The sequence below is a fragment of the Emys orbicularis genome, chromosome 19 (assembly GCF_028017835.1).
Source record: "Emys orbicularis isolate rEmyOrb1 chromosome 19, rEmyOrb1.hap1, whole genome shotgun sequence".
Classification (NCBI taxonomy): Eukaryota; Metazoa; Chordata; order Testudines; family Emydidae; genus Emys; species Emys orbicularis.
The window spans coordinates 5,702,754-5,714,233 of NC_088701.1; the positions used below are offsets into that span (position 1 = coordinate 5,702,754).

An 11,480-nucleotide genomic window follows, 5' to 3' on the forward strand; every position below is an offset into this window, starting at 1 on the left:
CCTAATGGCAGCAGGCAGGAGCATGGGGAGCCGGCAGTGCGACTGTCTGCCGGGCTGCCGCCCCAACGCGCTCTCTCTGACACTAGCGGACATTGCCCGGAACATGGGCGCCAAGACAGTGGTCACCATCGACGTGGGCAGCCAGGACGAGACGGACCTCTGCGACTACGGGGACAGCCTCTCAGGCCGGTGGCTGCTGTGGAAACGCCTCAGTCCCTGGGCCCAGAAGGTTAAGGTGAGCCCTGCCCTGCCCTGGGGGCTTCCGTGCCCGAGAGCCCCCTCCAAGGGAAACCTGCCCCATCTCTCCTGCTGCCTCCGGGCACGTCACCCCGGCCACCTGTGTAGAACTGATAAATGAAATTGTTTTTAATTGTTCACTTTTTCAATGTAACTTCATAAGTCAAGTTTTATGAATGAATCCACATTCATTTTATATCAATGTAACTTCATAAGTCAAGTTTTAAGAATGAAACCACATTCATTTTTGAATGAACCACATTCATTCATATAACCGGTTACCCCAATAACTGGCTAATTGATTTTGAAGCCGCTTGGTGAGCTCCCGCGGTTAAGTCCGCTGCTGCTTAGCTCAATTAAGCTGCTTGTTAAGAGCTACAGTTGTTCAGCCAGCTGCCTTTGTAAGTTTCAATATCAATCCGATTCCTGTTTAAGTCACTGAGACTTGCACTGTTTCAGTATCTCAGTATTGTAACTTCTGTTCACCATTCATTACACTTGCCTACATTCAGGGCCGACTCTAACTTTTTTGCCGCCCCAGGCAAAAAAGAAGAGCGCCGCCCTGCCGTAACACCCTCCCCCCCGAGCACTGGGCCACCGAAACCCCCGCCCCCCCCAGTGCCGCGCCGGGCCGCCCAACCCCCCCGCCACCTCCAGCGCCGCGCCACGCCGCCCAACCCCCCCCCCCAGCGCCGCACCGCCCAACCCCTCCCCCCAGCGCCGCACCGCCCAAATCCCCCCCCCAGCGCCGCGCCGGGCCGCCCAAATCCCCGCCCCTCCGGAGCGCCGGGCTGGGCTGCCCAAACCCCCGGAGTGCTGGGTCGGGCCGAGCTGCCCCCCCACCCAGTGCCTCGCTGCGCCGGGCCGCCCAAACCCCCAAGCGCCGCGCCAGGCCACCCAAACCCCCACCCCCGCCAGCGCTGCGCCGCCGAAGCCCCCCGCCCCAGCACCACGCCGCCGAAACACCCCCGCGTTGCCTGGCTGAAACAAAAACAAAAACAAAAAAAAACCCTCGAGCGCCTCCCGCCACCCCAACATTGGCCGCCCCTTCTGAGGTGCCGCCCCAAGCACGTGCTTGGTCGGCTGGTGCCTAGAGCCGGCCCTGCCTACATTGTAACTTCTGTTCACTGTTTGCCAGATTGTCATTCAAACCCCATTTTAAAAGGCTTACTCCATTTTGTAAAAAGCTTGCTGCTGCACCCGTCCCATGCTGCAGGCCAGGGAGCCATGTGAGGGGAGGCAGGCGGGCCCCACCCACCCAGGGCTGGGGCTCTTCACCATCCCTCTCCCCTGCCCTTCCTCTGCCCCCTACCCCAAGGGCAGCGACAGCCCTAGGTGCAGGCAGGGTCCCTTCCGCCACAGCCCCTGCCTCCCAGGGCTGCTCCTGCCTGAGCATGCGGGCCTGCCTTGGCAGCCAGTGGCTTCCCTCAGGCTGGCTGGGCACAGTCACTCCTGATGCCCCAGTGGCAGTTGCTGGGATCCGGCTCCGGCCACTCAGCTGGACTGAGCCAGCTGGGGGGGGGAGGGGGTCAGACCTGCAGAAAGTAGGAGGGACTGTCCCTTGCAGCCCCCTGCCCCAGGATGCTGTCCCAGGTGGGGCTGATCCACCCCCTTGCAGGACACTCCTGTTTTTCCCCACACACATACAGGTGCCCGACATGGCGGAGATCCAGTCGCGTCTGGCCTATGTGTCGTGTGTGCGCCAGCTGGAGGTGGTAAAGTCGAGCTCCTACTGCGAATACGTTTGCCTGCCCATCGACCGCTTCAAAACCATGGACTTTGGCAAGTTCGACGAGATCTACGTGAGTCCAGATGGCCTGGGCCATGGGGGTGGGGAATGTGGGAGGCCTTGATTAGGGGGTGGGGGGAGTGTCTGTGCTCGGCTGGGGACGGGGAGGTGGGAGGCCCTGATCTGGGCCCTGGGCTGCACTGGGCTGGGGGTGAGAGGCCGTGATCTGGAGGGGGAGAGGAGTCTGTGCTTGGGCAGCGGTGGGTGGGGTGGGAGGCCCCGATCTGGGGGGGCCGAGGGAGGGTCTGTGCTCAGACGGGGGTGGGGTGGGTGGGAGGCCCTGATCTTGGGGGGGGGGGGGTCAGTGCTCAGCAGGGTGTGGGAGACTGGGAGCTGCGCTTGGCCGGGGGTGGGGAGGGTGGGAGGCCCTGATCTGGGCCACTGGCTGTGCCCAGGTTGGGGAGGGAGAGGCCCTGCTTGAGGGGATGGGTTGGAATCTGATGGCCACCCTTGTGGGGAGCAGCCCCCCAGCTGCGTTGGAGCACCCAGGGCAAATCCATGTCTTGCTCTGCAGCGGGCGCAGCCTGGCCTGGCCAGTCCCCCTGCAGCTGGCTGGTAGGAATGGGTGTCTCATCCTGCCCATCCATCTCATGCAGGACGTGGGCTACCAGCACGGCAAGGTGATGTCCAACGGCTGGAGCTGCGGCGACATCATTGAGAAGATGGTGAAGGACCGGCGCTCGGCCGACTTCTACGAGAGCAAGCGCATGGATGTGAGTGAGGGGGCAGTAGTGGGGCATGGGCCAGCAGGGGATGGGTAGCTACAGTGTGTGCCTCGTCACACTCCAGCCACTTAGCTCCCTTTTGTGCCAAGTTGACGTTCCTACAGGGTCCTGGCTGTAGCAGCCCCATGGCGCAGCGCCAGTGCCTGAGGCAGGGGGAACAACCACCTCAGCCCTGGCGCTCCAAGTGGTAGGGCTGGGGGCTCCAAGGGGAGTGGGGTGGCTTGGCAAGGAAGTGCCCTCCCTCATCAGTGCAGACCCCAGTTCCAGCAGGGGCCGCCGTGTGGCTCTGGTCCCTTTGTCCTTAGGCCGAGCCCCTTGGCGAAGTGGGGGATCCCCTCGGGGCTGGACTCAGAGCCACCTGCATGGGGTGAGAGCCTGACCCACACCCTTTGCCACAATGCCCCCCACTCCTTGTCCTCACCCACTGGAGCCCTCCTGAACCACCCGCTCTCTAGCTCAGCCCACATAGCACTTCCTCCCTGTGTCCCAGCCCCCCCAGGCTACCTGACGGGGGCATCTCTAGCCTGGCTCTCACCCCCCAGGTGCTGACTTGCCCCAGCGCGGGGTTCACTGATCTGGCTGAGATTGTGTCTCGCATCGAGCCGGCCAAGAGCTACCTGTCCGATGGCTACGCTGATGGTGAGTGGGGGCAGGGGGCGCGATGCAGGGCTCTCTGCCCATGTCACTCCAGTAGGATTCTGGGGCCCCAGCAAGGCTGGAAGAGGGGGGCTAGGGCTGGGATAGAAGTGGGGGCTGCGGGTCGGGATTGAGGGGCACCAGGGCCAGGCCAGGAGCAACTGCCAGCCCCATGTGTGCTCCCATCCCAGGTGAGGAATCTGACTACCTGACGGAGTATGAGGAGGAAGGGCTGGACCCTGCGCGGGGAGAGGAGGAGCTGTTAGCTCCGGCTGAGTGGACCCACACTGAGGTATTTGAGACTGTAAGCTCTGGCCTCTGCTCCCTGGGGATGGCGTGTGCTGGGTCCAGCTGCTTCTCCTGGGGCCCTCTCCAGATGGGGGAGCTGGCCGAGGTGGGGCTCCGTCTGTGTCACTGTTCTGGCAGCTGTAGGGAGCGCTGGTCCCCGATGCTGCTGCCCATGCTCCAGGGAGCAAGGGTGGGCCTGGATTCCCCAGCCCCTGGGACCATGCCCCCCTTCCCTGCACAAACACTGCAGGCTCCCCACGGGGTGCTCTCCACACTCCCCCACTCCTCGGGGGGGGGGGGGTCCCGTTCACACTCTCCATGCCAGCTCCTGGGCTCCTTGCTCTCAGGCTGTGTCACGGAGTGTGGGGGGACACAGGGCCCGGCACCCCCGGCTTCCTGCGATTCACCATGACTCTCAGCCAGCCAGTAAAGCAGAAGGTTTATTTAGACAACAGGGACACAGTCCAAGACAGGTCTTTCAGGCACAGACAACAGGACCCCCTCAGTTAGGTCCATCTTGGGGTCCCAGGGCACCCCAGCCCCCTTGGGAGGTCAGAGCCCCGTCTGCCTCCCAGCCATTCCACCAGCTAGCTCTGAAACTCTCCCCCCACCCTTTGTTCAGTTTCCCGGGCAAAGGTGTCACCTGGCCTCTAACCCCTTCCTGGGTTCTCATGTTACATGCTCAGGTATCTTCCCTCGGCCAGTCTCCCATCCCCCCATGCAGACCATCCTAGCCACACTCCCCTGCCTTCCCAGCCAACACTCCCCACTCAGCATTCAAAGACCACATTAAGAACAGTCCCAGTTCATCACAGGCTGGCATTGCCCAACTCCGGAGCCCAGAGAGGCCAGATCCTGGGGGTGGGGCTAAGAGTCGTGTGGGAGAGGGTGGGAAATGGACCTTCCCCTCTTGAGGGGGGGAACCAGCACCACCCACCACAACATGGGGCTTGTCTGGACCCAGATGTTGCCCTAGATCAGTGGTTCTCAAACTTTTTGTATTGGTGACCCCTTTCGAACACCAAGCCTCTGAGTGCGACCCCCCTTAGAAATTAAAAGCACATTTTTGATATTTAACACTATGTTAAATACTAATTTTAAACCCTATTGCTTAAAATGAATTGATCTTTGTTGCTTCTTCTCTGTGTTTGAAAAAATCCATGTTTCAATTTTTATGCTCAGGTTGTTTAGTTTCAAGATGTCACTGCAGTTTGCATGGTTGCATTGATTCAGCAGACACAACTTAACAGCAAATGACACATTGTGGTTTTTCAATACCAGAGGTGATGATTTTGGTAAAGCCAAGTTTAATGTAAGACTCGAGATCCTTTCGTTTTTTAGCGGTTTTAGCAGTACAAGTGGCCATTATTTTCAGGAAAAAGTTTGCACTTATGTCTCTGACTGTTAATGAATAAAGTACTTGTTCAGCTGCGAATCAAGCCCTCTAATGTTGTCTCAGTACCAGGGCCAGCCATAGGAAAAAGGGCGCCCTGGGCAAACTTCTATTTGGCACCCTTTCTTTGGAGGCGGAGCAGCGCTGGAGGTGGAGTGGAGTGGAGTTGGGGGTGGAGCTGGGCTGGAGGAGTTTGGGCTGGCAGCCCGGCGCAGGGGTCGGGGTTGGAGCTTGCAACCCCCCACATAACCGGGTTGTGACCCCCTGAGGGGTTGCAACCACCAGTTTGAGAACCAATGCCCTAGATGACCCTGGTGTGCTCGGGAGGAGGGGGGCTCCTGGCCACGTGGCTCGTCCTTACCCAGCTCTCACTAAACAGGCCTGAATCGTCCCTGCCTCGGCCTGGGAAGAGGCAGGGCGATTGCCCAGGGGGCAGCTCTCTTGGGGCGCGGGGGTCTCACTCTGGACTGGATGGAGGGACGGGGTGTGTGTTCTCCACTCAGCCACTGACTGGACTCTAGTCTGAGTTCACACTCATCCTGCTGGTCCTTCCTGGCCCTGAGCTCTCTGGCCTGGGGGCAAGGGCCCATCATGACAGCAGCACTGCTGCCCCCTCCTGCCGCTTGGTGGCTGGCCGAGGGCTGGGTCTGTGCCATCACACAGTGTCTTCTCCTTCCAGGATGAGGAGAAGAGTCTGCGGCACCGCAACTCCCCGCCCCTGGAGTGAGCCCAGCCGCCTGCTCCCGGACTGGGACAGATGGAGCCTGCAGGCCCAGGGCTGGCACTAGGAGACTGCAGCCTGCATGTTGCTGGGGCACTGGAGCCCATCCTGCGCTGGAGCCCCCGGCCTGCATCTGCTGCTGGAGTCCTGAGGCCAGCCTGGTTCCACTCGGTTAATGGCCAGGGTTCTGCTGGGGTCAGCAGCCCTTCTACACCTCCCAGTGTGCAGTGAAGCCTGGCCCGGGCTCACCTGAGGGTGCAGTGGCGGCCACTGGGCCCAGCACTCTCCATCAGCCAGTACTTGACCCAGGCCAGTGCTGCTGCAGGTCCCGGGGCACCCACAGCTACCCACTGTATCAGCTACAGGCCACTGCTGCTCACTCCAAGGCCCTGCATTGCTCCAGGGACAGCAGGGCCCAGTCCAGCAGCCTCCGCTGGTAGGGGGTGGGGATGAGGGCAGGATACTGGGGCAGGACTACCCCAGCCCCCTCCCCGCCACACACACGAGGGCCCATGGCCCTTCCTTGCTGCTCCCTTCGCTTGCCCTCTGCCTGCCTCATGGAGGGCCACGGGGCGCAGCTGGCAGGCAGGGTCCTGCTCCCTTCCCCCATGGCCCTATGCCTGCACGCTCCTTGCTGTGTGCCAGGGCTCAGCTCCTGGCCAGGTGCTGCTGCATGACCCACTCAGGTGACAGTCACTTTCGGCCAACTCTCTGATCAGCCCCCGGGGCCCCTGGGGCAGCCCCCGGCTCAGCCTCCTCCAGGGGACGTGTTTGGGAATAACAAGCGTGGGCCTGTGGCTCCACTGGCCCCAGCTCAGCCCAGGCTGGCTCCTGCCGGAGAAAGCAAGGTGCGCAGGAGCTGCTGCCCCTGCTCTGGGCAGCCTGTGGAGCCGCTGCTGCTGGGGCAGGGGTTGGCTTGTTTTCCCTCAGACCATGAGTCGTGTCCCACCAAAGGATTCGCATCATCTGTGCCCCGAGCCCAGCTCTGCATGGCTCAGTTGGGAATTCGCAACTGAGCCATGCACGGTTCCCTTCCCCTCGTGGGCTCCAGCATGTAGGAAACGGGGGTTGGGCCTGGCCCCCCAACTCACTGCAGGGGGGTGCCTGGCAGGTCAGAGGAGGCTCCAACTCCATCCTCTGTGCTGCACTGGGGCCTAGCTCCTGTGCTCGGCAGGCTCTGTGCCTGCTCATGCCCTTCTCCCTCCTCCCCCGCCATGTGGTGCAGGATCAGCTCCCAGCAGATCCATGCTGTGTGGGACTCTTTCCCTTCCGCTGTGCCCACCTGGCTGCATCCCCCATGGGCCCCGCAGCCTGCATCCAGCAGCTGGGAAGGTGAATCTACCCCCCTCCTGTCAGCTACTCCCCCGTTACTGCCCTTGGATCACTGCACTGGTGGCCTCCCGCCTTTGCAGCGGCACCTCCCACCTGCTCTAAGGGCTTCCCTCTGGCCCGGACCCCTGCACCAGTGACTCCAGCCACCCAGGAAATGCGGCCCAGTCTGGCTCCCAGCAGGGGCCAGCGGGAGTCCAGGAGCTGCCCCCCGGCTTTGCTCTAGGAAGCCTCCACTATATGGCAAAGCTCAGGCCTGCCCAGAGACCCAAACTGCAGGCCCCCCCCCCTTACTGCAACCCCCAAGAGCTCCCTCCCCCAGGCACCAGCCCCCTAGCAGAGAGACACCCCTCAGCTGGGCACCCGTGATGCTTACACTAAATCCAGGGCCAAGGCACCATGCAGCATGCAGGCCCCATTACCGGGAATCGATGCTCCAGGGGTTAACGGCCAGGGCGCCGGCTGCCAGTGACCAGGCCCACAGTAGCATGCAGCAGAGCTGGTGCCCCTCAGCCTGCTGCCTAGCAGGGAGTGTTCAGGTCTAGGGAGCTGGGGCTCCTAGGAAAGCCAAGACCCAGTCGCTGCCCCTCTCCACCAGACCCGGGCATAGATCCCCTGGCCTGAAGCCGTCTCCCCTCTGCTCATTGTCGGCCCGCATTGCTGACACCAGGCTGTATCTGCCCCTCAGCACTGGCTGCCTGGCCATGCTGCCTGGCCATGTCCCACCCCACAGGGGGAAGATGCGGCGTAAAGCTGAGCTGGAGCTCTGGGCCCATAAGCAAGGCCCTGAGTACCCAGGCCTGCTGCAGGCCATTCGGCAGCAGCTGTAGACACTTCCAGGCAGAGGAAATGCAGAGCCTGCTCAGGGCCACAGCGTGCTAGTGATTTCCAGAGGCAGCTGACGATGGTGTCCTCATGCAGGCTGGTCTCGCAGCACAGCAGGATTGTGACCAGAGCCAGCCTAGCCCCGTCCCACCTGGCGGCCGGAGAAACTGGGCTGGAAGAGAGGGCACGCTTTGGGACTGCACGCTGAACAGAAACCTCCAGCTGCGGTGCTGAGAGGCTGGGAAGTGAAACAGTTACTGACAGTGCAAAGGATCGTGCCCCGCTGAGATGAGGGAGGCAGCTGGCTCCTCTCAGAGTGACTGGCGCAGACCAGGGAGGTGGCACTGCCCATGTTCACACACAATGTGATGGCAACAAAAGCCCCCAAAGAGACATGTCTCCAAAATGGAGCCAGGATGCCGCGGCACAAATGAAGCCATAGCAACACCGGGTGCCTGTGCCCAGCTGGCATTCCCCTCCGGGGCGCTTGGTGCAGTCAGGCCATGGGGCCCAGTGCCTGCCCACTGCAGACACGACAGCGCCCGCCCACTGCAGACACGACAGCGCCTGCCCACTGCAGACACGACACAGCGCCCCTGGGAAGGTCACAGGTTTATTTTCACTTTGTAACAAAACATTTTAGAAAATTCATTAGAAGCTGCTCCCGCAGCCCAGGCCCCCATCCCTCCACCCAGCCCCTCCCGTTTCCCACAAGCCTGCATTGAGTACTGGCATCCCCCTGCTTCTGTTCCCCCGCCCCGCACACATCTGGGCAGCTGCAGGGCGGGTTTTGGCTTGGCTGGGCCACACGGCAGGGCCCAGGGTGTTGGAGCGGCAGCACCAGCCAGCAAAAGGGGAGAAAAACAGGGTCTGGCACTGCCTGGGCACAGCCCCCATTCCCTGAGCCCCACCCCTGAGCAGGGCCCCACCCTGCAGGAAGCTCTGCCCCCATGTTTGCTACCTGGGGCTGGAGAAACCATGACTGGTGGCAGCAGCTTCACTCACACTCAGTACCTGGCCAGGCAACACAGGCCTGGCCCAGCCACCCCCATTCCTGGGCAGTGGGCGGGGGAGTGGCCATGCAACAGTGTGGTCTCTGGTCAGGGCCAGGCCAGGACCATCCCAGCATGAGGGGTGTGGGAGTCACCGGATGCCGGTGATGTCCTGGGGGCTGGGATGTCACTCAGCAGCATGCACCCTCTGGTGCAGCAGGAGGTTGGAGCTGTGGGGGTAGCCACGACCGCACTGCCCGCAGCGGAAGGGGCGCTCCCCAGCATGGGAGCGCTGGTGGCGAAGCAGGGCTGAGCGGTGGCGGAAGCGGCGCCCACAGTGGGGGCACTGGTGAGGTTTCTCACCCGTGTGCCGCCGGCGGTGCTCCACCAGACTGGCAAGCTGGGCAAAGGGGCACCCAGACTGGGTACAGGGGTAGGGGCGCTGCCCACTGTGTGCGCGCTGCTGCACAGCCAGGGCTGAGCGGTGCCCAAAGGCTTGGCCACACCGGCTGCAGCAGAATGGCTGCTCCCCGCTGTGTGTGCGCCCGTGCTCCCGTAGGTGTGCCAGCTGGGCAAAGCACCGCCCACACTCAGCACAGGTGTGGGGTCGGGCGCCTGTGTGGCCCCGCTGGTGCCGCAGGAGGTTGGCACGGTCGCAGTCAGGGCAGGTGTGGGGGCGCTGGCCAGCGTGGGCACTGCGCTGGTGCTGGCGCAGGTAGGAGCTCTGTGTATAGCTGCGCCCACACTCCCCACAGCGGTAGGGGCGCTCGCCCATGTGCACCAGCTGGTGCCGCAGCAACGTGGCACTCAGGGCAAAGGCTTTGCCGCAGACCGGGCAGGGGAAGGGACGTTCACCTGTGTGCGCTAGCCGGTGCCGGAGCAGGTGGGCTCGCTGGCGGAAGCGGCGGGGGCAGTCAGGGCAGGCGTGGGGGCGTTCGACACTGTGTGTCTGCAAGTGCCGTGCCAGCGTGGAGCGCAGCCCAAAGCTCTTGCCGCAGTGAGCGCAGGCGTGGGGGCGCTGGCTGGCGTGGGCGCCCTGCTGGTGCTGTGCCAGGTGGGCACTCTGCCGGAAGCTCTGCCCGCACTCCCCACAGCGGTAGGGACGCTCACCGGTGTGCACTCGCTGATGCACCAGCAGCGCCGAGCTGCCAGCAAAGGCCTTGCCTCACGCCAGGCAGGGGAAGGGGCACTCACCTGTGTGTGCCCGCTGGTGCGTGGCCAGCGCCGCGTAGTCGCAAAAGCCTTTGCTGCAGGTGGTGCAGATGTAGGGCCTCTCGCTCGCATGGAGGAGCTGGTGCCTTGTCAGCGTGGCACTCTGCCGGAAGCTCTTCCCACGCTCACTGCATTTAAAGGGCCACCTGACGGTGGGGCCTCTGTGCCGCGCCGGCTCTGCATCAGCGCTACCTCCTGGTACAGCCTCCTCCACCCTGGCACTGCCTCCTCGCACAGCTTCCTCTGCCCCCGCAGCAGGGTCTTTGTGCCACACTCTCCCCACCAGCTCCACATCAGTGCTGGTGCCGCCTCTTCCCGGTGCAGCATCCTCTGCCCCAGCCACGCTCGCCAGCCTCTCACCTGCAGGAACAAATGGGCAATCAGGCATGAGCCGTCCCCACAGGAGGCCGGCTAGGCCAGGGCCCCAACTACGGCAGTCAGAGCCCGAGGCACCACTCAAGTGGCCCCGCCCCCCCCTGGAGCCGGTTTCCGAGCTGGGATTGAAGGAGGCGGTCACACCTCTTGCAGCTTTTTCAGGCTGCTGCAGACTCAGGCAGGTGTCAGCACCACCCAGCTCAGGTTCACAAGCCTTTCTTTGCCTCTGTGTGGGCTGGAAATATTATTTGCTTTTTCAGTGAGAGCCAAGACATGGCTCTCATATGGTTCTGGGGGCCCTGGCGCAGGTGGTGGGATGGGTGCAGTGGTGCACACAGATCAGGGAGAGGGTGGTGACAACCTCTGAGAGGAGCTGGGCCAGGAGGGCTTGCAGGGGTGGATGTGGGGGCTCCCCGCTGCCCAGGACCAGCGCCAGCTTTTTTGCTGCCCCAGGCGGCAAAAAAGGATGGAAGAGGACAGGAGAGGGGCGGTTCCGCGAGAAGCTACCGCTGAAATGCCGCCCCCACAAATCCTGGCACCCTAGGCGACCGCCTAGGTCGTCTAGTGGTTGCGCTGGCCCTGCCGCTGCCCCCACCCCTCTCAGCTGGGCTTATTTATCCCTCACCTGTTTGGGGGCCCGGCCAGCTCTCATCGTCCTCGCCTTTGCTGAGATCTGGGACGTGCAGCTCTTCCCCTCGCTCCATCCAGTATTGGGATTGGGGCCCTGCTGGGTGAGAACAGAGCAGGTGGGATCCAGGTAAATACCCGCCGAGCTCGGCGTTCATCTGCTACTCGGGGCTGGCATGGACGGGACAGCCAGGAAATGCCCCTGGAAACACAAGAGGCTCAATTCAGACACAAACAATCAGAGTGGAGGGGAGACGACCCCACGGGCTCCCCGAGCCATAGTGCAAGTGTGGCCCCACAGCCGCTCACTAACACAGGGGTATAAAAGCCT

The 11,480-nt window shown here is 62.7% G+C and overlaps 1 protein-coding gene and 1 pseudogene across 1 annotated transcript; one reads left to right on the forward strand and one right to left on the reverse strand.

Moving 5' to 3' along the window:
• Positions 1 to 22: 22 nt before the first annotated feature.
• On the forward strand, positions 23 to 5,443 carry LOC135891951 (patatin-like phospholipase domain-containing protein 6; annotated as a pseudogene).
• A 3,679-nt stretch (positions 5,444 to 9,122) lies between these two features.
• LOC135891952 (zinc finger protein 501-like) lies at positions 9,123 to 11,226 on the reverse strand. Its single transcript, XM_065419637.1, has 3 exons — positions 11,148 to 11,226; positions 10,130 to 10,507; positions 9,123 to 10,099 (listed from the first exon to the last, which is right to left on the reverse strand). The coding sequence occupies exons 1-3, from the start codon at positions 11,224 to 11,226 to the stop codon at positions 9,123 to 9,125; spliced, it is 1,434 nt and encodes a 477-aa protein (XP_065275709.1).
• Positions 11,227 to 11,480: the final 254 nt, after the last annotated feature.

Coding starts and splice junctions, on each gene's coding strand:
- LOC135891952 (XM_065419637.1), bottom strand. CDS start 11,226: ATGGAGCGAGGGGAAGAGCTGCACGTCCCAGATCTCAGCAAAGGCGAG. Junction 10,508..11,147: donor CTGGCCGGGCCCCCAAACAG/GTGAGGGATAAA, acceptor TTGTTCCTGCAG/GTGAGAGGCTGGCGAGCGTG. Junction 10,100..10,129: donor GCACCAGCGGGCACACACAG/GTGAGTGCCCCT, acceptor GCCTGGCGTGAG/GCAAGGCCTTTGCTGGCAGC.